Below are 26,640 nucleotides of genomic sequence, written 5' to 3'. Positions count from 1 at the left end.
TTCCTTCTTGTCCAAAATTGTTATGTCCAGTCTGTCGTGCGGGATTGTCTTATCCATTATGATGTTGTAAGATGTAAGATCATGTAAGATCAGTGGGATTGTCTTATCCATTATGATGTTGTAAGATGTAAGATCATACAAATTTAAATAAGAATATTTGTTTTGCTAGAAGTAAGGTTAAAGTTTAAAGAACGCTAGATTTAGTAATGGACAGTTTAAGCGTGAGAATTAAGAATAGTAGCAAAGGGGTAAACAAGTAATTCAAATAATATGAGAGAGCAAACAGGGGACAGCAGGACTAGGTAAAGGGGTGCCATTTGAGAACGAGCGTGAAGGGGTTGCTTAGGGAAGAACAATAGGACGTGAAACGGGATTATACGAAGCGCCTCCTTTGATCTATGACACCGTTAGAACCAAAACAGGAAATGAGTGGACGTCCAGTTTTTATTTTGTTTTTTTTTTTAGGAGCATTAGCAACTAAGGCCATATTGCTCCGGGATATGCAGTGGTCATTCCCTGACCTTTCCGCATCCTCCGTATTTGGTGGTGACGGGCTCGAACCCCGGTCTAATCAAGAAGCGTGTGCTATGCACTGCTGCTCCTTCCAACCTGGCTACGGAGGCGCCTGGCCGTCCAGTGTTCGCGTCAAAATAATACGGTATCAGGCTGACTGATTTTTTGGGTGTTGGGATACATTTAGAGAGAAATGAGTGTTTTTGGAGGTTGCCGGTGGACATGAAAGGGTCATGCTGCCTGTGAGAAAAAAATAAGAAAGTTCGAGAAAAGAGTTGGTTTGCGCACTAGGGAGACAGCTTGGGAGAATTGTGTTAGCAAATAGGAAGGAAGAACGGAAATTTAAACAGAAAAAGAAGATAAGGTTGGAGTCCTTGGGGGAGGCATGCCAAACTTGAAGGGAAGTGTAAGGTTCGGGGAGAGAAGGGCATTCTGTGTCGGACTTCTGTGTGGTGTGGTCAGCGGAGAGAAAGAGTTGAGTGAAAATATTGTGAGGAGATAGAAGCGAAGAGGGGAGTCGAAGTGAGGTTTATTAGAAATGTAAGGGTGTGAGAAAAAGGGATGAACGTGTAAGGGGTAGTTAAAGGGAGTGCGATAAACAGTAAGAATGAAAGAAGAAGATATGCATAGATGACTAAGACCACCGAGGAAGGTGATAATATCCTAGAAATAGCCCTGGGAGCAGAGAGTAGCAGTCTTGAAAAGCAGAGAGTAGCAGCCCTGGATGCAGTAAGAAATAGCTCTAGATGGCGGAGGATAGCAGCCCTGAATGAGGAAGAAGTAGAAGGCCCTTACGAAAACATCCCACCAGAATATAGAAGTAAGTGCCAAGTTAGAATAAGCACACTATAGATTATTAGGACTATAGGGAGATAATAAGAAAATTAAAGAGGAAGGTCATATGATTAATATACCCTAAGATATATATGTAGATGAGTTGAGTATTGTTATTAGAACATAGTAATGAACAGAGAAATAGAAGGAGATAGTCAAATTAAATATGAATGAACGGATGTAAAGTACCTATATTAGACGGGTTAAATCAAAGAGACAGTTAAGGTGAATACTAGAATATAAGATGATCCAATTGTATTATGGTAACTAAGCCAGAGGAAGTTTGTGTTTAGTGAACTATAAAACAAATTGTATAAGAAAGTCGAATAAGGAATTGAGTGTGATCCCTAAATGGTTATACATTAGAGAAGCTATAATAATGGAGATTCATGGAAAGTGTTAAGTATCCTTGTTCTAACTAAATGATGTACATGTATATGAATATCAATTAATATAACGGAACAGTTAATTTAATGTACCATATATGTTGTATTATCTTACCATATAATGTGCATAATTATATTTTAACTTCATTTCATGTATATAAATATAATAAAGAATTGTATATAGCCTTTAATGAAGTTGTAACTAGTCAATTTGAATACATAAGTCTAGTCCGAAGGAGGAATTTTACTTAATACAACAATTCTCATGATTCTGACAGGAAAGAATAAATATACATACGAATCCGATTTTTCTGTGAGGTACATGATTCAGAATGCGGAATGTAGCGTAAGGAAACGAGAATAGAGTAAAGTTTTAAACAGAATATAAGCATTCTTACAGGTTACAGAAATAGAAAAAATTAAAATAAAATTACAAAACAAAACAAATCACACCACAATGTGTTGGATCCTTTCTGACGCTAGCTGGCATCGTCGACATGTGTTATTTGACACTACGGGCTCTTTGGTAATGTATTTTCTATAGTTTCTGATGTTGATTACCTGGTCTTGGATGGCGAGCATCAATCATTCAGTCTCGAGGAAGAGCGTTCCGCTCGTGAGCCATGCATTGGAAGCAATTTTAATTTCATTTTCTGTTTATACTCTGGGACGACATTTCTTCCCTCTGGTGGGGCATGGGCATGCCTCACTGAAAAATTGGGGGTCACCTACCCTATCGACCCTCTTCTTCCTATTTCACCCCCCAGCCTTCACTCTCCCCTCCCAGCACTTTTTCTTGCACAGCGTATAGCCCTACACGTCCAAATTTAAAATACACCAAAAAATTTCGCCCAACCTTTTAGGCACTTTAGAAACAGGCTTTCAGCGTCAAACCCCATATTAGTGCTTTAATGTAAGTGATTTAAAATCAACCGCGGTCGTTCCAATTTTATTTTAGGTCCTAGCCACTAAAATCCCAGGAAAGTAAGTGGCAGGACCTGCCAGAGTACAATTGACTCAATGGTAACACCCGGCTAGCCTCCACGTGGCGAGGTTATGGGCAACGTCTGGTCCCATTAGGGGCCTGGCGGCCAATAAGCCGGATAAACAATGGGCACAACATATAACACTACTCATGACCCACACACTTCTAAATCTCTGGCTTTGACAGGGTACTGTCACCGATACATAGAACATTCGCGGAGATGGGAGAAATCCCAGGAGCCGCTAGACCCTCAATACCTCATACCTCATACTCTGGGACGACAGCCTTCTCGTTGCCTCCCCCCTTGCCATCCCACATCTTTCTCTCTGGTGGGGCATGGGCATGCCCCACTGGCACATGCTGGGGTCGTCTACTCTATTGACCCCAGTCTTTCATAGCTATTCCCCCCTAGCCTTCATTCTCCTCCCCCTCTCTATCTCCATGCAAGCGCAAGACCCACACCAAAATTCTAGCTTTAAATTATTTCGCCCTCTCCTCGGTCATTAAATTTTCAAATGCAACCCCTTCAAACCGGGAAACATGTATGTGATCAACATACAACGTGCAATTTTTTTTTTTTTTTTTTTTTTAGGTCCTTGCCATTGAAATCTCAGGAAAATAGGTGGCAGGACCTGCCAGAGTAAATGCAAATTACTAGGTACCTGGTCTGCCTCCACGGGGCGAAAGTGGGGCAACGTCGGGCCCCAGCAGGGGCCTGGCGGCTAAATGGCCAGAAAAAATACGGTGCTGTTTCTTGTATTCTGTCTATCTTGTGAACTCCTCTGACCGTTTGGTCGTCCCGGAGTATAAACAGAAAATTTATTTATTTTATTTAACAACGGTACATGACACCACACATTTCAAGATCCATACACTTTTAAATCTCTGGCCTTTACAGTGAACTGTATCACCACACAAAGTAAACTATGTGGAGAAGGGGGAAACCCCTGGTGCCGTTTGACCCTAGATACACTTTACACTCTGGGACGACCACACTGTCAGAGGAGTTCACAAGGTAGAGAGAATACAAGAAACAGCACAGTATTCAGCAGTCACGGGCTTGAACCCGGGTCACTCAAGGTATACTTGTGCTCCGCGAGCTGACCACTCGGCTATGGCGGCCTTTTTTCTCTATGTGACCTTATTATTATGATTATTATTATTGAATCCTAAGTTGTTTTCTCTCACTTGTATGTTGCCATTAAAATTAATAATGTATCTGCAATTGAGACAACATTAACTGTGGGGCTGTATCGAAAAAGAAAAAAAAAGTGATAACATTCCGGTAAGGATAAAAATCTACTTTCAGCACTGATTATTTGGTGAAACCGTAAATGTTGTATATTAAAATAATGGCACATATACTGGGGTGAAAATGCTTGTGCGTGAAATCATTTTTTTTAATTTTTTTCTCAAATCGAAATCAAAAGATGGAGATTAAAAAAAAAAAAAAAAGTGTACACAGAAATTGCGCTAAAAACCGAATGTTTGGTTTTACAAAAACTGATCGTAAGTTTAATAACGAATTACATGTGGACTCATTGAAAAAAAAAAAAAAAAAAACCGTACATTCCTTTTTGCTACTGCTTCAATTTACTCTATTTTTCTTTTTCACAATTACCTGCAAGCTGGCTTAAAGAGAAGTGAGATATGATAAGCAGAAGATAACAAGATAATTATCCTTTTGTTGTTGTTGTTGGATTTAACGACACATAGGAATTACTCTTTTGTATCTGACAACAAAAACTCAAAAGCAACCAGTTATGCTTGGTGTGTAAGTGAAAATGAAGATAACAGGGAAGGATTAAACGCATTATTCACCGCCTTTTCTTTCTTTCTTTTTTTGTTTCTGTTGCAAGTTCTGCAGATATGAAAGATAGTTAATAAAACATGTGCCTATCACTGAACTTGCTGTGTAAATTACATATTGTAAGATGCGTATCGTTTATCCAAACTTGAAACCAAATATGCTTGTATGTTTATGTCTAATTAATACATTAATTAGACAAATCCTTTTTTTTTTTTTTTAAATGAAGCATATTCTTTATAGTAAGACTAACAGCCATATATTGCAAGGAAGCCACAGGTTTTGCTGCACTGGCCACGAAAAAAAAAAAAAAAGAGTAGATAAGAAAATACAAATTATATTTGCTTCCCTCCCAATGTTGAATCCGGAAGAGGGGGGGTTGACAGGGGATGAGTTTCACCGGGGGGAATAAAATCCCACGGTGAAAAAATAGTAATTTTTTATTTTATAAAACACGAATTCAATAAATATATGTCAAATAAACACAACACGGAAAATCACATCAACTAATATGGTACTTATTAGGTAGAACACGGCGAAAATAAATCACTAAAATTTAAAATACACGAAATTTTCAAAATAATTAAATGGGCAATATTTCTGGCTGCACAAATTGTAACTAAAAACAGCTATTTCAAGTGTCCGCATTTTCTTTTATGGTTTTCAGGTTCCCTTTATTTTCACGCAAACGGTCTACTAATTCCTTGTTTGTATATTCCAAACAAGATTGCAGGCGGGGAATAGGTCGCCTGAATTCGTTCCTGACAGATGCTATTGTAATTATTAAGTGTTCTGTGGCTTCCAGGGGTGTCTGTAGCCATTAACTCAATCGTCAGCAGTTTCACTTTATGGTTTTCACATTCCCCTTATTTTATTTTATTTATTTATTTTTTTTTTTCCATAGTAAGGGTCTACTTGTGGCTAATTCCACCTTCTACCGCAAACAAGACGGTTTGGCCGCGCCCTATAAACAATACATTTTATATCCTTTTTATTATATATGCATCAGGGGCGGCTTGTTGGAACTGCAGCTCCCACAGCTTTTTAAATCTAAATATACAGTCAACGGAGAGTTTATATGAAATTTTGTGAAGAACAATGCAACGCAATGAATATTTTTATTAACAGGTACCGCATATAGTATACTCTCCTTCTCTATTTCCAATAGTCATTTTAATAATAAACAAATAAAAGTTAACCCCAGGTGCTCACATCTGGTGAATATGGGCTGGCACACCCAGGGTTCTGAGCTGGATATCATCATTCTTCTTGGTGATTTCCTTCTACTTCTCTCTCTCTCAGGGTAATTCAGAAATTTTTTTTTTGCTGGTGCAGCATAAGCCTCAGGCTTCCTCGCACCATATAACTTTGAAGTTTAACAGTAGGTAGAACTGTATGCTACGCAGTTCACATTTTGGCCCAGTGGACTTGAGTCAATGCTTAGTTGGCAGGTTCCCAATTTTAGAGGTGGTAAAACGAGTCAAAGGAACTGCGGAACGAGCAGTGCTGATTTGAACAGTGCACCAAATTTGAATGAAAAAGGTACGGTATTAATAAATCTATTTTCAACAAATAAAAACCGAAGAATGGATTTTATTTTTAAATAAAATTTCGAGATTACCCAAGTCTGTTAATGGTAAGTGGCCAGTTAATGTTTTGTAGTATTTTTAACCTCCTTATTATCATTACTACTATTATTGCCATCTGTGTCTTCATGTTTTATAACCAAGGCAATTTAATGTAACTTTAAGAAGCAGTACCCCCATACATCACAGTCACGAGCCGCCACTGATTGCATCTGTACTGTAATATTGAATAAAAGTTTAGAGGGTCCGAATGAGCTATCGGAAAAATTAATAAATAAAGTGATTGATACACATGCAAAGAAAAAAAAAACAAAGAAGAATAAGATTATTACAATATAGGACTTACATGTTTGGTTATAATTTGTGTGCGTGTGTGTATATATATATATATATATATATATATTATTTATTATTTATTTTTTTTTTTGCAAATTTTAATCGGTGATTTTCATATTATTAAACTGTGATTATTGTCAGAAATGTTTTTATGAACTGACTATTAGTATTTACATGCTAAATAATAAATATTTCCTTTTGTTTTCTCAAATTCTCTTATTATAACATTCATAAATATGCATAGTTTGTGTGTGTATGTATATATATATATATACACACACACATATATATATATATAATGCATAAATTTATATTTATGCATATATACTGTATATACATTATATGCATATTATGTATAAATCTAAATGTGCATAAATATAAATATACAGATTTGTTATTAAATAATAATAAAAAATATACTACATGTACCCCCCCCGAAGTTTACATTCTTTCCCCACCCGTACAAATGCTCTGGATTCAACACTGTTCCCTCAACACATAGACGACTATCTAGTTTACCTTTGAATTTATTCAAACTGTTAGCCTCAAATACCTGTGAAGGCAATCCGTTCCAGCAATAAATAACTCATTGGCTAAAAAAAAAATTCCTACAAACTAGTAATTTTAATAAGTTTCTAGTAAAAAGTAAAAAAAAAGGTTAAGTGCAGCCATTATCAACCCACTGCAGGATGGAAGCCTCCTCAACAATTCATGCTGAAGGAAAATGGACCATAATTTGCCACGCTGGTCCAGTGCGGGTTGGCAGATCGACCATATTCAGCATTCAGGGTCTTGAACCCTGGTCAACTCAAAGAGCGTATGCTACTGTACTCCCGCTCCTGACCACTCGGCTACAGAAGCAATTCTAGTAAAATTTTTGTAATTTCAATTTATATTCCAGAGTTCTGGAATTCCCTATTACAGTGCAAATTCGGCCTTTGTTCATTTTGGTAACCCTTCTCAGAGCCCTATAAACCTCAATCAGGTCACCTCTGAGGTGTCTGGTTGTCAAGTTCTGTACCCAGCATATACGGAGTCTTTCCTCACACAGTCGAGTGGTCAGGAGCGTGAGTGCAGTAGCACGTGCTCTTTGAGTGGGCCAGGTTTCAAGCCCGTGACTGCTAAATACAATGTTTGTATTGATGATTTATTGTAAACTCCACTGACCTGGTGGTCATGCTGGAGTATAAACAAGAACATTTTTGCTGATCTCACCATGCGAGTTGCCTGTTTTCAGACCTTTTCAAGAAGCCTAATGTCTTTTTTGATGAGTTCGCCATACCTGAACACAGTATTCCAAATGTGGTCCTACAATTGCCTTATACAGTGGAACTGTGACCTTATCTCTACAGGATAATGTTCGATAAATCATGGATAGGACACCATGAGCTTTCCTAGATGCATGTTTACTTTGCTCAGAAAACTTCATATCTGCCCATATACTACTGTTAATACTCCCTTATTAACAGTAGAAAGAAGGGTTTGAATCACATTGGGCCACTTAATGTCAGAAGATTTACTGTTGATGACCCTGCTCAGGTTGCTGACAAATCGAATATATATTTTTCTTCTACATTCACACATGAGGAATTCTTTATAGGAGGGGAGGTCAGAAGTTTATCACATTCCAACTGGGAGCTAAATAACTTTGTGATAACTGAAGGAAAAGTGGAAGAGAAATTGTTCAAGCTGAGCATAAAAAAGGTATCTGGAGTGGATGGGATCTATCCAATCGTATTAAGGGAGGCAGCAAAGGAGGTGAGCAAACCCTTTTCCATAATTATGGGAGCATCCTTGGGTTCAGGGGAGGGTGGGGAGTTCCATATGGAGGTGGGTGAATGTAATCCCAATTCATAAAGGAGGGGATCAAAAGATGACATGAGTAATTACAGACCTGTCAGCTTAACAAAGTTTCCAGGGAAAATAATGGAGTCACTGGTTAAAGAAGTAATGCAGGACCATCTGGACAGAATGCAATTATACTGCAGTCACAGCATGGATTTGTTAAAGAGCAGGCTTGTCTAACTAATACTGATAGGTTAATATGCATTGAACAATGAACTAGATGCAAAAAATAATTTTTATATCATACATTTGTATTTCATGCAGGCCTTTTATGCTGTTGCACATAAAAGAATGCTGTATAAACTGGAGCCATGTGGCATTAAGGGCAAGTTACTGCTATGCTGTGGCATATCCAGTTGTAAGGGGGGGGTAGGATATGGCAACCAAGCTTTTGAGTTTTTTTTTCAGAATGCCTGCTGTGTTCTGTTTCTTTAATTTCCAATTTTTGGTTAAGGGCATATTTTTGGTTAATATGCCCTCTCTGCCCACCCCTGAATACACCCCTGCTGCTATGGATAAAGGAATGGCTAAGTGGAAGTAGAAAGAGAGTGGTTATCCATAGGCACTGCTCTTTGTAGACTAATGTTATCAGAGGGGTTCTCGAGAGTTCCGTGCTGGGCCCATCCTTGTTTTCAATATTAATGATGACAATGAAGGTATATCAGGCTTAATGTCAAAGTTCGCAGATGATACAAAGGTTGGCAGGATGGTTAATGACTAATACCGATATGCTATTGCAACATGATTTAGAAAAATTAGGTCAATTGGCTGAGAAATGGTAGTTGAAGTTTAACATTGACAAATGCAAGGTGCTGCATATGGGTAGCTGTAATTTCAGAATTACTTATCAACTGTGTGGAACTACATTCAGGGTAGTAGAAAATGAAAATGACCTAGGGGTAATTGTGCAGTCAGATATATTGCCAGGATAGCTCCTGGGCTTTCGTCAGTGATATACAAAAACTTTGCTAATAGGAGTAAGGAGATGATTATTCCTTTGTACAAGGCTGTGGTTAGGCCACATCTAGAGTATTGTGTACAGCTCTGGAGGTCTCAATTTAGGAAGGATGTAGATCTGCTGGAATGAGAAGGGCAACCAGATTAGTGCTGTTACCAAAAAAGGCTTAATTTCTGCAAATTGCAGCATCTGGAGATTAGGTACCACATTTATGTTAGCCCTATTACATCTGTACTAGTTCAGCCATTTCATTGGCAACAATCCTGATATTACTGTAGACTCAATTAAGACCAAGTATTCTTCTATAGTTTACTACTGTGCACACATCTTGCAGTTATTTAGGCTTGTTTCTCTGTCTTTCACATCCCACTCATTTGAAACGTTGCTCCACTAATAACATCTTGCCAACATTGGCTGTTGTGGTAACAAACAAGAATTCTTGAGGTGAATGCAAGCATTACTTTGATGCAGATCTATATTACCTTCTTCCTTCACCTCAAACTAGCACTTTCCCCTGAACCCTTAAAGTATCCTCAATGATACTGGCAAAAATCCTTCAAATGAATACCATCTCTACAAAATACACTGGTGTTCAAAGAAAGTGCATCACCTAGGAATTTCACATTTCTAACCCTTTTTCACAATGTTATGTTACATTAATGACTAGCATCAAAAACAGAAATATAAACAAAAGATATTTATTAATAGTTAAGGCAAAGCTAAGAAATATTTGACAGGTGCTCTCAAAATATTCCAAAATGAGCATTTGCAACAGTTTTGGTTAACACGACAATTATGGCTGAAATGTTATCAGAAAAGTTTATCATTTTAAATGGAAAACAAAATGAAAAGTTCACCAGGTGCAAACTAATATTTAGTTGAACCACCTCTGGCTCTGATGACAGCAGCACACCGTCGAGGCATTGACCTTGTCAATTTCTGAAGGTAATCAACTGATAGTTTGTGGTTCCAAACAGGAATTATGACTTCCTGAAGTTCACAAAGGGTCTTTGGTTTCTTCCTGGCAACTGCAGATTCCACACAATGCCAACAGTTCTCTATAGGATTCAGGTCTGGGTTGTTTCCTGGCCAGTAACAGTTGTAACCTCTAATGCAGAAATGAAGCTAAAGTAAATACAGAAGTGCCTACTTGCACTTTTCGCCCGATGACAAGGAGCAGAGTCGTCTTGAAAGATGCAGTTATTTGGCAGGTTGAAATGATCTCTAGTGGTTGGCAGCAATTTGCCTTCCAGTATAGGCAGGCATTCATTGGCATTTACAGAACCTTTTATAAACTGCAGGTGACCTACTCCGCAATACGAAATGCACCCCTGTACCATTTGGCTGGTAGGTACCATTTGCACTTTCACAAAGAAAGTGCATCATCTAGGAATTTCACATTTCTAACCCTTTTTTTCACAATGGTTTGTTACATTAATGACTAGCATAACAAATAGAAATATAAACAAAAGATATTTATTAAAAGTTAAGGGAAAGCTATGTAATATTTGACAGGTTCTCTCAAAATATTCCTAAATGAGCATTTGCAACCTTTATACAATAGTTTTTGTAATCACACAACAATTATGGCTGAAATGTTCTTAGAAAGCATTCAATCTGTTTCAGTTTATCATTTTAAATGTCTGGATGGTATTCTTCACCACATCTACAGTGAATTGTTTATCTCCTATCAGAGCCATGCAGGTTGAATTTCTTCTCATCCGAGAAAATAACTGACTTCCATTGCTTGTAGGTCCATTTGATGTGCTCCTTACACCAAATTAATTGGGCCTTTTTCATTTTTTATGTGAGGAGGGGCTTCTTCTTAGGATGACGAGCTACAAGTCCATTTTTGAAGAGGTGTCTTCTGACTGTTACTGCACTTGCTACCACTCCTGTATGTTCTTTCTATTCTCTTTTCAGCTCAGACGAAGGAGCTTTATGGTTTTTTTAAGGCATAAGCGCTTCAAAACGTGGTCCTGTTTTGGCGTATAGACTCGTTTGCGAGCAGTTCCTTTTTTCCTAACAACAGAACCAGTATTCTTGAAATTGGAAAGAAATCTACTCACTGTTGACTGATTACAAGACACTCTATAAGCAATACAACAGGAAGAACATCCTTCCTCACATAAAGCAACAATAGCACTCTTTCTTTGTGCCGTCAGCTGTACGTAACTCGCCTGACACAAGCAAGGAATGACTGCAAATCTTGCAGAGCATTCCTATATAGCTGAAAGTAACAGCTGATGCAATATTACATCATCACCTACGCATGTCAATCTTATCTGATGCAATCTGTAAGAAATATTGCCATATACTTACGTTATTCAGATGGCAGTTACAATTTTAGTGGGTGATGCACTTTCTTTGAACACCAGTGTAGCTTCCTTCTAATTACAAGTGCAGGCCACTCTGATAGTCTTGTGGATTCCTCCTATAGTGTCTCAGCATATTATACATTTCAGTATAATATGCTGAGACACTATAGGAAGGATTATATTATAATCCCTCCTATCATGTCTAGGATACACATTCTAACATAACTCGCAAATTTTTTCAGCATGGTCCAACGATTGAATCAGATTTTGATATTTATATATCTGTACTTCAGGTGATTAGAAAATTCTGCTTAATTCCAGGGTACACCCAGTGGCATAGCTAGGGGGGGGGGGGTCTGCCCCGGGCGGCACTTTTCATGTGAGACAATTTTATTTTTTGACGATTCTTTTACTTATATAAGTGTTGCCAGCTGTGAGAGGAGTTTTTCTAAATTAAAATTGAGTAAGAATTACCTAAGATCTGCAATGAGTACCTTGCATTTAAGAAATCTTGCCATACTGTCTATAGAACAGCAACAGTGATGAAATAGACTTCAACAATTTCATCAACGATTTTGCTAACGGAAAAGCAAGAAAAATAACATTTTAGAATGTTGGAATTAAAGTTTTACATCAAAAATAAACATAGTGTTTTAATTTATTTTTCTATATGTCGTTTTGACTTTTTGTTGTATTTTTGGTATTGAGAGGGGTGGCAAACTCAGGGACCAGCCCGGGTGACAATAGTTCTAGCTACCGTACTGGGTACACCGATGACAGCGAGGAAAGACACCAGTGATTGACAGGTGAAGGCACCTCCCACTTCTCTTTAAAACAAAGCAGTGGACATATTCAATTTTTAAATTCTGTACAGTGGACCAACTGATGATGTTACCAACAGCAAATTCTAAGTGGGAAGCATTTAAGGAATTAATCGTGGAAGCTACTAAACGTTTCATACCTATTAAGAAATGGCAAATTCCATTTAAGGAATTTCCCAGTGATTCCAACCTGTTCCAGCTTTTAAAGTAACTGCTCATGTGAGACTGAGTCAAATACTTTGCTGAAATCCAAATAAACAATGTCGAAATTATTCCCTAAATCCAGCTTGTGAGTGACCCTTTCAAAATAGCGAACCAGATTTGTTAAACATGATTTTCTCTTTACAAAACCATGCTGAGTATCCTTGAGAATTTCAATTCGATCCAAATGATCCTGAATTCCACCCTTTATCATTGCCTCCATGAGTTTCCCTACCACTGAAGTCAGACTGACAGGTCGATAATTTCCTACTTCACTCTTAGAGCCACCCTTATTAGCATTAGCATTAGTAGAGGCATATGACGCAAGAAATCAAGCTTATGCAGCATTAGCCAAAAAAAAAAAAAAAAAATTGTCAATGGTAAACTTCAGTTGCCACTTTTCAGCCCATGTGCCCAAATTTTCTAGATCCTGTTGCAGTAGCACACTGCCATTACTGTCATTAACAACCCTGCCAACCTTTGTATCATCTGAAAACTTTGAAACTAAGCCTAATGTACCTTCATTAACATCATTGATAAATATAAAAAACAACAGTGGGCCCAACACTGAACCCTGTGGAACTCCACTAATAACATTAGTCTACGAGAGCTGCATCCATTGATTACCAGCCTTTGTCTTCTCCCACTCAGCCACCCTTTTATCCATCGTAGCAACTTACCCTTAATACCATTCTGCATAGTAATCTTCGATGTGAATTTGTATAGTAATCTTCGATGTGAAACAGTATTAAAAGCTTTCCTGACATCCAAGTATATGATATCAAAATTATTTTTTTCATCCAGTTCCTATGTAACCACATCATAGTATCGAATCAAATTTGTCAGAAAAGACTTTCCCTTAACAAATCCATGCTGTGTCTGAATTATTGCTGCAGTCTTGTCTAGATCCTGCAATGCATCTTTAACCAGTGACTCCATTATTTTACTCAGAACAGAAAGTAAACTAACTGGTCTGTAATTACTCGTGTTACCCTTCAATCCCCCTTTGTGAGTTATTATTATTATTAGCCATATGGTGCAAGGAAGCCTGAGGCTTATGCTGCACCAGCCAAAAAAAATTCCCAAGTTACCCTGTGAGAGAGAGAGAGAGAGAGAGAGAGAGAGAGAGAGAGAGAGAGAGAGAAGAGAGAGAGAGAGAGAGAGAGAGAGAGAGAGAGAGAGAGAGAGAGAGAGAGAGAGAGAGAAGTTTACTGTTTACTGTACTTTACAAAATTCCAGGCGGCATGTGAGGGTAGTTTTTTTTTTTAAAAGATTTAGTCAATTTTGGCACACACCCTTAAAAAGGTTCGCCACCCCTGTTCTAGGAAGTTAATTTTTGTATCAAGTATTATACCAAGAAATCGAGTTCTGGGCTGAAAAGTAACACAATGAGGGTCAAAACAATCTGAGTAATGTGTTTACAACAGAAGTGTACTGCAGGTGTTTGCGATTTAGAAATTCTGTTACCACTGTTTCTGGCCCAAGAGACTATTCTGTTAATGGTGTCTTGTAGTTGTCTCTCAATAAGTCGCATATTTTGAGAATGACATGAGATTACAAGATCATCAGGTCACCATGTCAGGTATACACTGGTTATAAAATCGATCCTGATGGTAAAAATTGTGGCGCTCAGCACTGAGCCCTGGGGAACTCGCTCTTCTTGTACATATGTTCCTGAAAGTGAAGAATGCAATCGGACTTGGAAGGATCTGTTAGCTAGGAAGTTCTGAATAAATTTCAGGAGATGACCCTGAAGACCAAATTTATGTAAATCCTGAAGAATCCCATATTGCCAAGTTGCCTCAAAGGCTTTTTCGATGTAAATGCATATCACTACAAAGTGCTCATTTCTTAGAAAAGCATTCCGAATATTTCCCTCCACTTTGATAATGAGGCAAAGCGTTGATCTACTTCTCCGAAAACCAGGCCTGGACTCAGATTGTTTTGAGTCTCCAGGAACCATGTTAGTCGAGCGTCAACTATTTTTTTCCTATGTTTTTCCCAAGCAAATGGTTAAGGAGATAGGCCGACAGTTTTTCGGATCTGTGTGGTCTTTTCCTGGTTTCGGGAAGGCTAGCACATAAGAATGGCACCAGCTAGCGGAATAATATTCCTCAAAGAAAATTCTATTATAGAGTCTTGAGAGAGAACTTAATGATCTTTCACTTAAATAGGAAATCATTGTGTAATAAATTCCATCAGGACCTGGAATCTCTGTTCTTCACCCGTGTGAGTGCACTGCAATTCCAACATGGTCAAAAGCAGATTTTATGAAATTTGGAGAGAGGTATTGAAATTCAGTTTATACTTTTCTGCCCTGGATTTCAGCAACTGAAAAGCTGGTTAATATGTGGAAACAGCTGAGTGTGTTTCAAAAGACGAATCGAATGCATTAGAGTTGCACACGAGTATTTGCCCTTAATTCATTTAATTTTTTTTCCAGACTGTAGCAGTATTTGTGGATCTGTTTATAGTGGCAGCATAATGCACCCATGCTTCTTTTTTATGCATTCGCCTTACATGATGAGCCTTAGCCCTTGCTCTCTTAAACTGTAGGAGATTTGGCTGTGGATGGAGTTTTTTCGAAACTGATTCCAGAATTTATTACTTTCTCTTTTAGCAAAGCTATATGCTTTATTTCACCACATTTTAGGATGGATCCGGATTTTAGATGATGATTTCGGGATAGCAAATTCAGCTGCTATCATTATTTGTTGTGTAATACTGCAGAATCAATCTTGACAGTTGCAATGATGGAGGAATCTAAATGAGCTATTTCTTGATATTTCATCCAGTTGGCCTTGTCAAATTTCCAAAATGTTCTAATGTTACTCTGCAGATGAGAACTTGTATAGAAATTACAGATGATCGGAAAGTGGTCACTATCATGCAGGTTGTTGGTAACTGTCCAGTCTATGGGAAGAAATATTATTGGAGAACATACTAACAGATCAATAGCAGAGATTGAGCCAGATGATAAATGCACATATGTGTGATTACGGGTATTTAAAATAGTTAAGTTGTTTATCTAAGAATTTTTCAATTATTTTCCCTCTGCAGTCAAGACGTTGAGAGCCCCATTGGGGGTGATTGCCATTCCAGCCACCAAGAATACAGAAAGAAGTGGGTATTTCTCTAAGTTATCTAAAATCAGCAGGAGTGTAAGCATGGTTTGGCGACAGATACAATAAGACTAATGTTATTGTTATGCCACTGGTGATGTGAGGTGCAACTGTCTCCAATGGTGTTTGTAGGGGAACATGTCTAGAAGGAATTAGAGAGTTTACTAAGGGTGCTACTCCTCCATGAGCTGCATTAGAACAGTTTCTATCTTTTCTATACATGGTGAAGTGTTTCTTATAAAAACTGCATTCATCAGTTTCTTGTATGCTTGCTGCAGCAGGCTTATATTCACTTAGGAGATCATATAGGTCATCTAAATTAGCACGAAGTTTGCAACAAACCCATTGAATCACTGTGTGCTTTGTTTGGTTTTTAACTGGTATGTTTGGTTACTTCCCACAGATATTTTTGTTTGTGCCTGTCTAGTTTTGCTTTTTCTTTCTTTGGGAAGGTTGACCTTCCCATGTCAACGTCTCCCTCTGCATGAATCTCAAGAACTGTATCATCTTCATTTACCTTTCCATCAATGTCCATGGTATAAGATATTAATTTATGCATGTTGTTCCTTTCAGGGCTCTTGGTTCATTCCGTTGGTTGCACATTGGGTTTCTTTTCTGGAGGTATTGTTACAGGTGTATTAGCTTCTTGAGTAGCATATCTGGAGGCAGACTGTTCCTTTGATGAGGAAAGAAGTGATTCGCCCAAATAGATATCGATATATTTGGAGGGACTGAGCAGTCAGTCTGAGTTGCTACTGAGTGTAGCTGCTGTGTAACTGAAGCATATGTAGATGACTTAATAGGCACTGCAAATGTTTCTTTGCCTCTTGGTATGACACTTTCTGCTATATCTTATATTTCTGAATATTCTTTTCCCATTTCTATTGGAGGCATTCCTTTGAGAAAGCAGAATGTTTGCTGTGACAGTTGGGATAACTTTTCACTTCAGTGTTACAGTTTGTGTGTGTGTACGTTCTTTAGTCTTTAGAACCACTAGAAGTGGTGGTGGCTACACCTATGCAAACAGTTTGCGAATGACCAAATTATTGGCACTTAAAGCACCGAACTGGGTTCAGAATGTAAGGTCTTACCTGACATCTAAAGTAACCAGCTGTTACAGTGGTAGGTAGATTTCGGTTTTAAATGTGAGTATCACTGTTCGAGAAGAGATGGGCTCTCATTCTTTTTTTGATGATGATTCTTTTGGTTCAACCTCCGATATGTTTAACAAATCCCATTTGTTATAATACCCCTTTAGAGGAGTTTAAGGTGGCATGTGGGGTAACCTTCATGAGAATTCCACCAAAGGTAGATACTTTTAATAGTCTCACAGCATGTCTATGTTCGGTCATTTCAACTAAAAATCTCTGTATCTTAATCGCCTAACCATTTTTAGAGGGCCAGCCACATTTTCAAGACATTTTTGTATCAAAAATGGGGAGTGCTTACTCAATGATTGGTCTGTGGAGGGGTGTAGTATTAAAAAGAGAGGTGCGGTATTATCTGTTCCTTCTATTTTTTTTTGTCTCTTAGCATGGGATGTTGTGTCATCATGATCTGGATCATGCTTATCTAGATCCATAAGTGGACTGTTTAGTTTTGTCCATCTTTGATCCTTTTGGCCCTGGGAAGGTGGCTTTCTTCTCCCAGGTTTCCAGCCCCACCAGAGACCAAGCGATAAAGGAAGGTTAGTAGTTAGTGCATTAGTAAATTAGTCCTATGTACTAACTACTAACCTTTCTTTATTGCTTCCTACTGAGTACTGAGAAAAAAGGTGTCTTTCCATTCTGTTAGGTACACTAACTTCTTTACTTTAATCGAGCAAAATTAAATAACTCTGGAAAAAGTGAAGAATAACACTATAATTATCAGCTGCTCTTTAAGAAAATCGCTTGGAAATCACTATAGTCACTTGCTTGGTACTTGGGGCCATTGCAAACAGATTTGATTTGATTTAGTTTTTAATGGCGCATCGGCAGCTAAGGCCATAATCCGTCAAATTTAAACGGGATACTAAACATTTTGGTAGCCTATACCTAGGCTACTTGTTGCGGTAGCCTAGGTATAGGCTACCGCAACAAGCTATTATGTAAAAAATGTATAAAGTTAAGTAAACCCATATAAAATATAAAACTTAAATCTTTGAATATCAATTAATGGAATGTAAAAAGTTAAAAATGTCAAACATGTTGTGTGTCACCTATAATCTGACTGAGTGTAAATGGTTCAGTCAGATTATTAAAAGCAGTAAAACACAAGCATCGTGGTTCTATAAAAACAGGACATTCTATAAGAAGGTGACGGACGGTTAAAATAACGATACACATCTCACACATAGGTGGTTCATCTGTCCTCAGCAAATAGGAATGTGTTAGGTGTTAGGTGACTATGACCTATGCGGAGCCAAGCAAGAATAACTTCTATCAGATGGTTGGATTTAATAAAAACATCACGAATGCAAGTTTCCGATCAGATTAAATGATCCAGAGTGGATCTATTTCTTCAGAAGTCACACCTTTTCTTCGGAGTCCTGGACAGCTGATCATTTATTTTCAAATACCATACAAGGAGTGCATTAACCATTCTTTCCAGGATTTTGCACAAACAGCTTGTCAGAGTGATAGGATGATAGTTACTTGGATTTCTAGGATCCTTTCCTGGTTTTGGGAAAGTAAGAACAATAGCCTTTCGCCAGGAATCCGGAAATTGTTCGTTAAGAAAAATTCTGTTAAACAAAATTAAAAGGTGATCCTCAGATTGTAGTGAGAGGTGTTTTAACATTTCATAGTGGATGTCATCGGCCATACAGCACTTTCATGCATGAGAAAGAGCACTGCATTTAACTCTTCCTGTGAAAAGGGCTTGTTGTATAGGGTTCAAACCCTTTTCACAGGAAGAAGCTTAGAAGTTTAGTAGGTTTTTCTCACTTTTCTTTTTCAGGGCCAAAAACTCTGGGGGGTGGAGGAAAGATTTTATTGTAAATGTTTCCCCTAGAGTATTTGCAACTAGAGTTAGATCTGCAATTGGACATCCATTGTGCTCGAGCATCACTGAAGGGCATGGCGAATATTTTCTCTTCATAGATGAATCCAAAACTGAATCTCACGTGGGAGCGGCAGTTTACTTTTCTGATATCACATTGGCCCAAAAACTCCCAAAAGACTACAGCATTTATACTGCAGAACCGCAAGCCATTATGTTAGCACTAAACCAAATCGACCATTCAAGTTCCCAAAACAGCATCATTTTCACTGACTCCCTTAGTTCCATGATGGTGATACAAAATTATCAATTCTAACAAACATTTACAAATCCAGCAAATTCAATACAGAGTATCAAAACTCCTTGAACAACATTGTAACATTAGATTTTGCTGGATCCCAAGTCATGCTGGAATACATTGTAATGAGCAAGCAGACAGAGCTGCTAAAGAAGCCAATGGCAACATTTCTGCATCAGAATATATCCCTTTCTCAGACTACAAACAAGTTATTCATTTCAGTGGGATACATCACTGGCAACAGCAATGGCAAGTACTAACCAGTAACAAATTGCATCAGATTTAAGTTTACTCCAACCATGGAAATCCAGCATACAGCAAAATAGACATGATGAAGTGAAACTTGCACAGTTAAGAATAGGACACACGCATTTCAGCCACTCTCATCTTTTGCGAGGAGAGGACCCCCCCCCCTCTATGTCCTATCCACCACACAACAAGCAGTAGAACATGTATTGATTACTTGTCCAGCTTTTTCAGATGAGTGCCGAAACTGCTTCAAAGAGTTAATCAAACATCACTTCCTCACTCTCAAAACCATACTGGAAGATATGAAAAATATAGCAGATGTTTTTCAGTTCCTCGAGAAAAGAAATTACTACAATCAAATATGAAACCCAAATGTTATTTCTGGAGCAAGCTATAGTCACTCTGTGATGCTTGGAAACTATTAGCAGAAAAATATGAATAAGAACAAAACTGTTGTATAAAACCTTCCAGGTGCATTTTAGCCATAGTAGCTCTTGCACCAAGAATTCTTAAACCAATCAATCAATCAATCTTCCAAAGCAGTCCCAACATGTGCCACAACCAGTTAACATCCTTTTACTCCAACTTTTCTTGTTCCTCATTTATTCATTCAACTTTTGTTTTCTGGAACAACCTTCCTTCATATGTATTTCCTGAAAATTACAATCTACAAAAGTTCAAATCTAATGTCAACAAGTATTTTCTTTCATTTTCCCAACCTTCAACTCATGCATGGTTCTTAGTACTATAGGTTCTAATACTTCTTGTGTATAGTGTTTACATAAAAAAAATAATAAAAAATAAAAAAAGTACTGCTTAGTTGGTGTCAAGAAGAATGTTATAATCAGTCATATTCCTGACTTTCGAGGCTTCAGTATTCTTAAGTTGGTTGTTGGCATCAGTTATTGGTGTGTATACTCACAGGATATTTATTTTGATTGGTTTTGTGTTGATACTCATCTTGATACCTCTGAGAGTGCAAGATAAATTTTGTCTGTTCTTTTGTGCATAATGATACTGACCCCATTATTATACTTGTCTTGTTCTTTATTACAAAACACATGGGTGCCTGTCATTATTTTCTGTTATCTTATCTGCCTTATTTTGCTAATTTGTGATTTCTACTTTTGGTTAGGTAACTTTCTCGATTACATTTTGAAGTTTCCTTCCTTGATGTAAGCTCCTCACATTCCTCATAATTTTGGACTTGACTGTAGTATCTTATGTAAGGGCTTGTGGAGACAGGGACCTTAGCTTGTTTCTTATGACGTGCTGCCTGTTGATGTTTTTGAATATAATATATTGGTAATGAAAATAATTTAATGGTTTTTCTTGCCTTCTACATCAGTTTTCCACCATGATCTGGATCTTTTCCATATTTCTTGGAATATACAAATAATAAGCCACATTGTTTCTTTAATCATCTGCCTTAACTTTGTATTGGTGTATATTGTTTCCCTTCACAGTGTGTTGTTGCCTCTGGGAAGTTACCTAGCCTGAAAATTTTGATAGGTTAAAAAAATCACTCAGGTTTCATTTTGTCTTTCTTATTCTTTCTACTTTATGTAATCAATCATTATTTTCTGATTTTGATTTTTTTTTGTTCTTGTGTTCTTTTTATAGACTTGATATCTAATTCCAAAAGCAGTTTGAAATATCATTAGATGAGCAAGGTTTTCTGTTTAATTAATTTTTTTAAAAAATAAATCCAACAAATAAAAGCTTTGATTAAAAACACTAAGTGTGTATTGTTTCTTTTTAGAATTTCACCAGTGTTGCTTTTTTAAGACTTATGGTATTGAATCATCAACAAGAATGGTATTGAATCATCAACAACATTTAGGTCATAATGACATTCCCATCTACCCATTCACTTGATTTTTGACATTTCATTAGTCAGTTCTAGTATTATTACAAATAATAATACTATTTGTAATCCCGTCTTTAAAGGTCAGTTCATTTAGCTCAAAAGATTTTGTTAAACTTTATATTTCCTTCATTAAGTAAGCTTCAGTGAATTCTATATTCATCTTATCTTGTTTTGAATGCACATTGAGTAATTATTTCTTGATATTGCAAGCCTGATGGTGAGGCAAAGAACTGCCTTCTGAAATGAAGTCCTTTAGTCATTAAAAGTATGTTTCAGTTCTTAATACTGTACATTATCATGTCATATAAGAGTGTTTGTTTATTTTATTATTAATCTTTAAGAACCAAATAATTCCCTTGTTCCAAATTATTTTAAATGTTATTTTTGTTACTAAAATGAATGCTATTTTACAAAAAAAAAAGTTTTTTTTTTTTTTTTTTTCTTCTTCTTTTAGAACTTTAATGATTTGGGTGCTAAGGCAGAATGGATAGATGCAAATAAAATGCTACAGGAAATGAAAATGGATGTACAGAACATGTTGGGGTGGAAACGAAAAGTAGTGAAAGTAAGATTTTTTTTTTTTTAGCTGTTTTGTCATAGTAATTTCTGTTCATAATTACTTTTCTTCACTTAATTTAAAATTGATTAGCATTGATCATGTAAAGTATGAATGACTCTTCAAAGCTGACATGATTATTACTCGTTTAATTCCTTTTTCTGTATGTTAATTAGACTGTCTTAGGTGAGTAAACTCCCCCCCCCAAAAAAAAAACTTATCCATAAAAAACAGACAGATTAGCTATAAGATACACAATTTGCAAACATTTTATACTGATTTCTTGTAGCCTTATTGTGTTGCTGCACTTCAAAAATAACCCATAAACCTAATTCCTTTTTTTAGTGAAGTACATTTGCAAGATATTATTATTAATTTTTAAGGTAATTTATCCATTACACTACCAACATGATTTTTACCTCCAAGAACTCAAATGCCATTTTTAACCAATTTTTTATGTGTAGATTTTGAAAATCACAATGATAGTTTCACATCACGTCACAGTTATTAAATATAGAGGGAGTTACGTTTTACCAAAATATGTCAATTTTGCATAATCTAGCTGTAATGTATGACATACTGATTTATTTTAACAGATATAAGCTAATTCTCTTAATTTTAGCAATCAGTTCTGGCCTCTGTTTTCTTGTGATAAACATAATCAGACTTCTACCTATGGTTCTTAGATTCAAATTCTGATTAAACAATTTAGAATTTGAAGAGAGCACACTTAGTGTTTTTGGTGAGGATTTTTGTAGGCTGTGCCAAGGTTTTCCAAGTAGGTTCTAGATTACAACAGTGGAATATACTCGCAGCCTTAACAATGATTTCAGTGTTTCGAAAAAGACATGAAAAGTTTTCGAAATATTTTGCTATGGACGACAGTATGTGTTTTTGCAAAAACATTATCGGACTTCTGAAAGAACTAGGTGTTGTACATAAATCAGATGAATTGGGTTCATTCATAGATGCCTCAAAATTAAGTTTAAAAGCATTTTTGCTTCATAATGGCAATGAATTTCTATCAGTTCCTGTGTTTAATTCAGTTGGACTCAAAGAAAGTCATGAAAGCATGTCTAAGGTTCTACATGCTATAAAATACCAGGATTACAGTTGAAACATATGCAATGATCTTAAGGTTATTGGTTTGCAGGGGAGTTTCACAAAATATTGTTGTTTTTTGTGTTTCTGGGACAGCCATGTGACAGAAGTACATTATGTTGCACTTCTGTCATACCAGGATCAAAGCTTCTTCTTCCACCCCTGCACATCAAACTTAGATTGATGAAAAATTTCATGAATGGACTAGATAAAGAAGGTAATGGATTTGCATACTTCAGAAGTGTGTTTCCTAATTTAACATATGCCAAACTTAAGGAAGGAATTTTGGTAGGACCCGAAATTAGGAAACTCTTGAAATATGATGTGTTTGAAACCCAGTTAAAGGAGGTTGAATTGGCAGCTTGGTAATCATTTAAGGCTGTAGTACATGGTTTTTTGGGTAATAGGAAAGAAGAAAATATGAAATATTGGTGTATAATTTACTCGAGTGGTACAAAAACATGGGGTGTCGAATGTCATTGAAAATTTATTTTCTTCATTCCTCATCTGAAATTTTTTCCTGAAAATCTGGGAGTGAAGAACAATGGGAGCAGTTTCAAGATTTTTCCATGATGGAAAAGTGGTACAAAGATCTCAGGGCACCGTAATAATGGGGAATTACTGCTGGTTCCTTCTCAGGGTGAGTAAACAGGAATACAAGAGGAAATCCCTTAGTAGTAAACTTTTTTAAGGACAATTACAGGTATGCTGATTATATACTATTGAAATATAACTATTTCGGTATGATTTATGATATTTTTTTCAAAGTTAAATGAGTTATAGAGAACATATAATATTTTTTTGACACTTTTTTTTTTTTTTTTTTTTATGAAAGCCCCAAACACGAGAGGTATTAGAACCTATAGTACTCAGTACCGTGCTTGAGTTGGAGGTTGAGAAGACGAAGGAAGATATTTGTTGACATTAGACTTGAACTTCTTTAGACTGTAATTTTCAGGAAATACGTATGAAGGAAGGTTGTTCCAGAAAACGGAAGTTGAATGAAGAAGATGAAAAGTTGGTTCTGTGCGTTTGAAGTTGGACAGTAAATGGATATTGGCTGGTGGCGGCACGTTTTAGGACTGTTTTGAAAGAGAGTGGGAATTATAGAAGCCAATTCAGAAGAACAGTGCCCATGGAAGTATCTGTAGAAAAGGCATGCAGCAGAAACAGTACTGTCTATGAGACAGTGAGTGGAGAGACTCTGTCAGAGAGGAGTCATTAATTAATCTAACTGCCCTCTTCTGAATGGAATCTATAAGCCTGAAGAGTTTTTGGGAGCATCGCCCCAGATGTGGGAACAATAATCCATGGTAGGGTGGATTTGCGATTTGTTCAGAGTGAACAGCTGTGTGGAAAAAAAGTAACGCTGAGAGTGAAAGAGAAAACCAAGTTTTTTAGATGCCAGAGGAAGCAATATTTGTAATGTGCTTGTGGCAAGAGAGAGAGAGAGAGAATAGAAGTCAGGGTAATCCCCAAAAGAGTTATATCAACTTGCCAAGATAAGCATAGATAAGCATAGGAGCAGAAGATAAGCATAGGTGTCACCAAAGATAAGCATAGGAGCAGAAGAATCCTTTTTGCGAGATATAATACAAGACTGAGTTTAGAAGGATTGAAATCAACTAAGTTGTCTTTTCCCCACTGCAGAATTACCTGGAAATCGGCATTTAAGGAATTGGTAGCGAATATTCAAGAAGTTGTAGCTGATTGAGCTGGGCAAGGTTTCTCAAAATGGAAAGTGGAATGCAATGTGCTATCATCAGCAAACCTATGAATAGGATTTCCAGTCAGTGGAAGAAAATCATTAATATACAAGAGGAAAAGGGTGGGGGAAAGAACTGAACCTTGGGGGACACCAGCATTAGTGGAGAAGTTAGAAGACAGAGAGCCATCTACCATCACCCTCAGTGAGCAGTCAGAGAAAAAACTGGATAACCAATTACAAAAAAACAGTTAGAAAACCATAAGAATGAAGCTTGTTTAGAAGACCTTTATGCCAAACACGATCGAAAGCCTTTGAGATGTCAAGAGCAACTGCTTGTGTTTCACCGAACTTTTCCATTGAATTTGTCCATAAATGGGTAACATAAGCCAGAATATCACCAGTGGATCAACACTGATGGAAACCATACTGGTGATCGTTGATCAGATGGAAGGTTTCTAGGTAGTTTAAGAGTTGGCGGTTAATTGATTTCTCCATTACTTTAGAAAGGGTAGAAATAATTGCAATGGGATGATAAATGGATGGGAGGGATTTGTCACTCTTTTTAGGAACTGGCTGGATATCAGCAAATTTCCAAGCAGAAGGAAAAACACCTTTGGAATAAGAAAGTGAAAAAAGCAGCAAAGAACAAGAGTAAGTTCAGAAGCACAGGTTTTGAGAACAAGTGGAGAAATATCATCAGGACCTGGAGCTTTCCGAGCATCATGTTTCGTCAAAATCCTTCTGACATCCTTTTGATGCAAGACCACAGAAGGCATTGAATGGAGCATGTTGGGAATGGTGGGAGGTGTTTTACCAAGATCATTAATACAAGAATTGGTAGAAAAATGGGATGCTAGCAGAACAGCTTTATCCTTGGCTGAAGTGACAACAGAACCATCTGGTTTTGAGAGATTGTGGGAGCAGAGAGGGGCAAAAGTTGTGGCCACTAGCTTTGGCAAGAGACCAGAATTCTCAGCTACCATTAGGGCAAGAAGCAAGTTTCCTACTCTTAGCCTGTTCAAAATCTAGTTTGGACGGATTAATAACTGCTTTATAATTGTTGCGAGCTTTGGTGTAGGCAGTAAATGAAACTGAAGAATTGGAAACAAGCCAATTATGATATGCAACGTTCCTCTCTTGAACAGCCTTAGCACATTTATTGGAAAACCAAGGTTTAGTTAGAGGACGAGATTTTAAAGTGGAGTGTGGAATATAGGATTCCATTCTTACAAGAATAATTTCACTGACACGATCTGAGCAAATGTTGACATCAGAAGTTTTGAAATAGTAATTTGACCAAGGAAAAGAAGAAAAGGAATCTCACAGGTCATCCCATTTTGCATTCTTTTAATGCCAAAAAACACGAGGTTGGAAATAGCCATGAGATAAAGGTCTATTAGAGAAGAGACAATCACCAAGTTGTGATCTGAGGTGCCTAATGGACCACTCACTTTGACCGTGTACTTAGAAGGGTTGTTTTTGAGAAAACGATCAAGCGTGTTGGCTGTATGGCTAGGATTGTCTGGTATTCTTGTAGGTAAATGAATAATCTGTGCAAGGTCATTAGTAATTGCAAAAGCCTCAGCATCTCGACCAGCTGGGTCAGTATGACCAGAAAATGGAAGCCAGCTGGGGTTGTGAACATTAAAATCACCAAGGAAAATTACCTCACTGTTAGGAAAGTTGGACTGGAGAAAGTCAATTTGCAAAGAGAGGAAGCCAAAGAGCTCCAAGTGATTAGTGGAGTTGGGAGAACGATAGAGACAACAGATGAATTTGACACAATTGAGGTAGAGAGATTTTAAGCCAGAGAAGATCGAAAAGAGGAGTTTCCAAATTACCAAGTCTCTGACAGGGAATATCAGAACGAACATATGCACAAGTACCACCTTTGAGGTGAAAGGATTCGTACATGAATAATTTGTGCAACTGCGATGAGCAGTGGTTGAATCAACTGAATTGAGATTCTGTCAGAAAAAATACATGGGGTTTGGCAGACTGCAAGTGGAAATGAACATTGTTGAGATTAGAATTGAGACCACATATATTTGTGAAATGAACTAGGAAGTGTTTGGGAGGTGTAGATCTTTTTGCAGATAAGCTTACTCTATTAGTTTGACAATTCATGGTGTATTACAAACTTGAATTATACGTATATGCCCCT

The 26,640-nt window shown here is 37.2% G+C and overlaps 1 protein-coding gene across 6 annotated transcripts in view; it reads left to right on the top strand.

Annotated features, from left to right (window-relative positions):
- The window catches only part of LOC150091205 (voltage-dependent calcium channel subunit alpha-2/delta-3-like), a 1,918,419-nt gene that overhangs the window by 489,114 nt on the left and 1,402,665 nt on the right, over positions 1 to 26,640 (top strand). For all 6 annotated transcript variants that reach the window (XM_090374703.1, XM_090374689.1, XM_090374699.1 and 3 more), the window contains exon 3: positions 21,566 to 21,676. In XM_090374703.1, the coding sequence (XP_090230829.1) occupies positions 21,566 to 21,676 (111 nt within the window). The remainder of the gene's footprint in view (positions 1 to 21,565; positions 21,677 to 26,640) is intronic.

This window comes from Mastigoproctus giganteus, chromosome 1 (genome assembly GCF_048544385.1).
Source record: "Mastigoproctus giganteus isolate SK-2022 chromosome 1, ASM4854438v1, whole genome shotgun sequence".
In the NCBI taxonomy this organism is placed as follows: domain Eukaryota; kingdom Metazoa; phylum Arthropoda; class Arachnida; order Uropygi; family Thelyphonidae; genus Mastigoproctus; species Mastigoproctus giganteus.
This window is presented reverse-complemented; position numbering and strand designations above follow the sequence as displayed.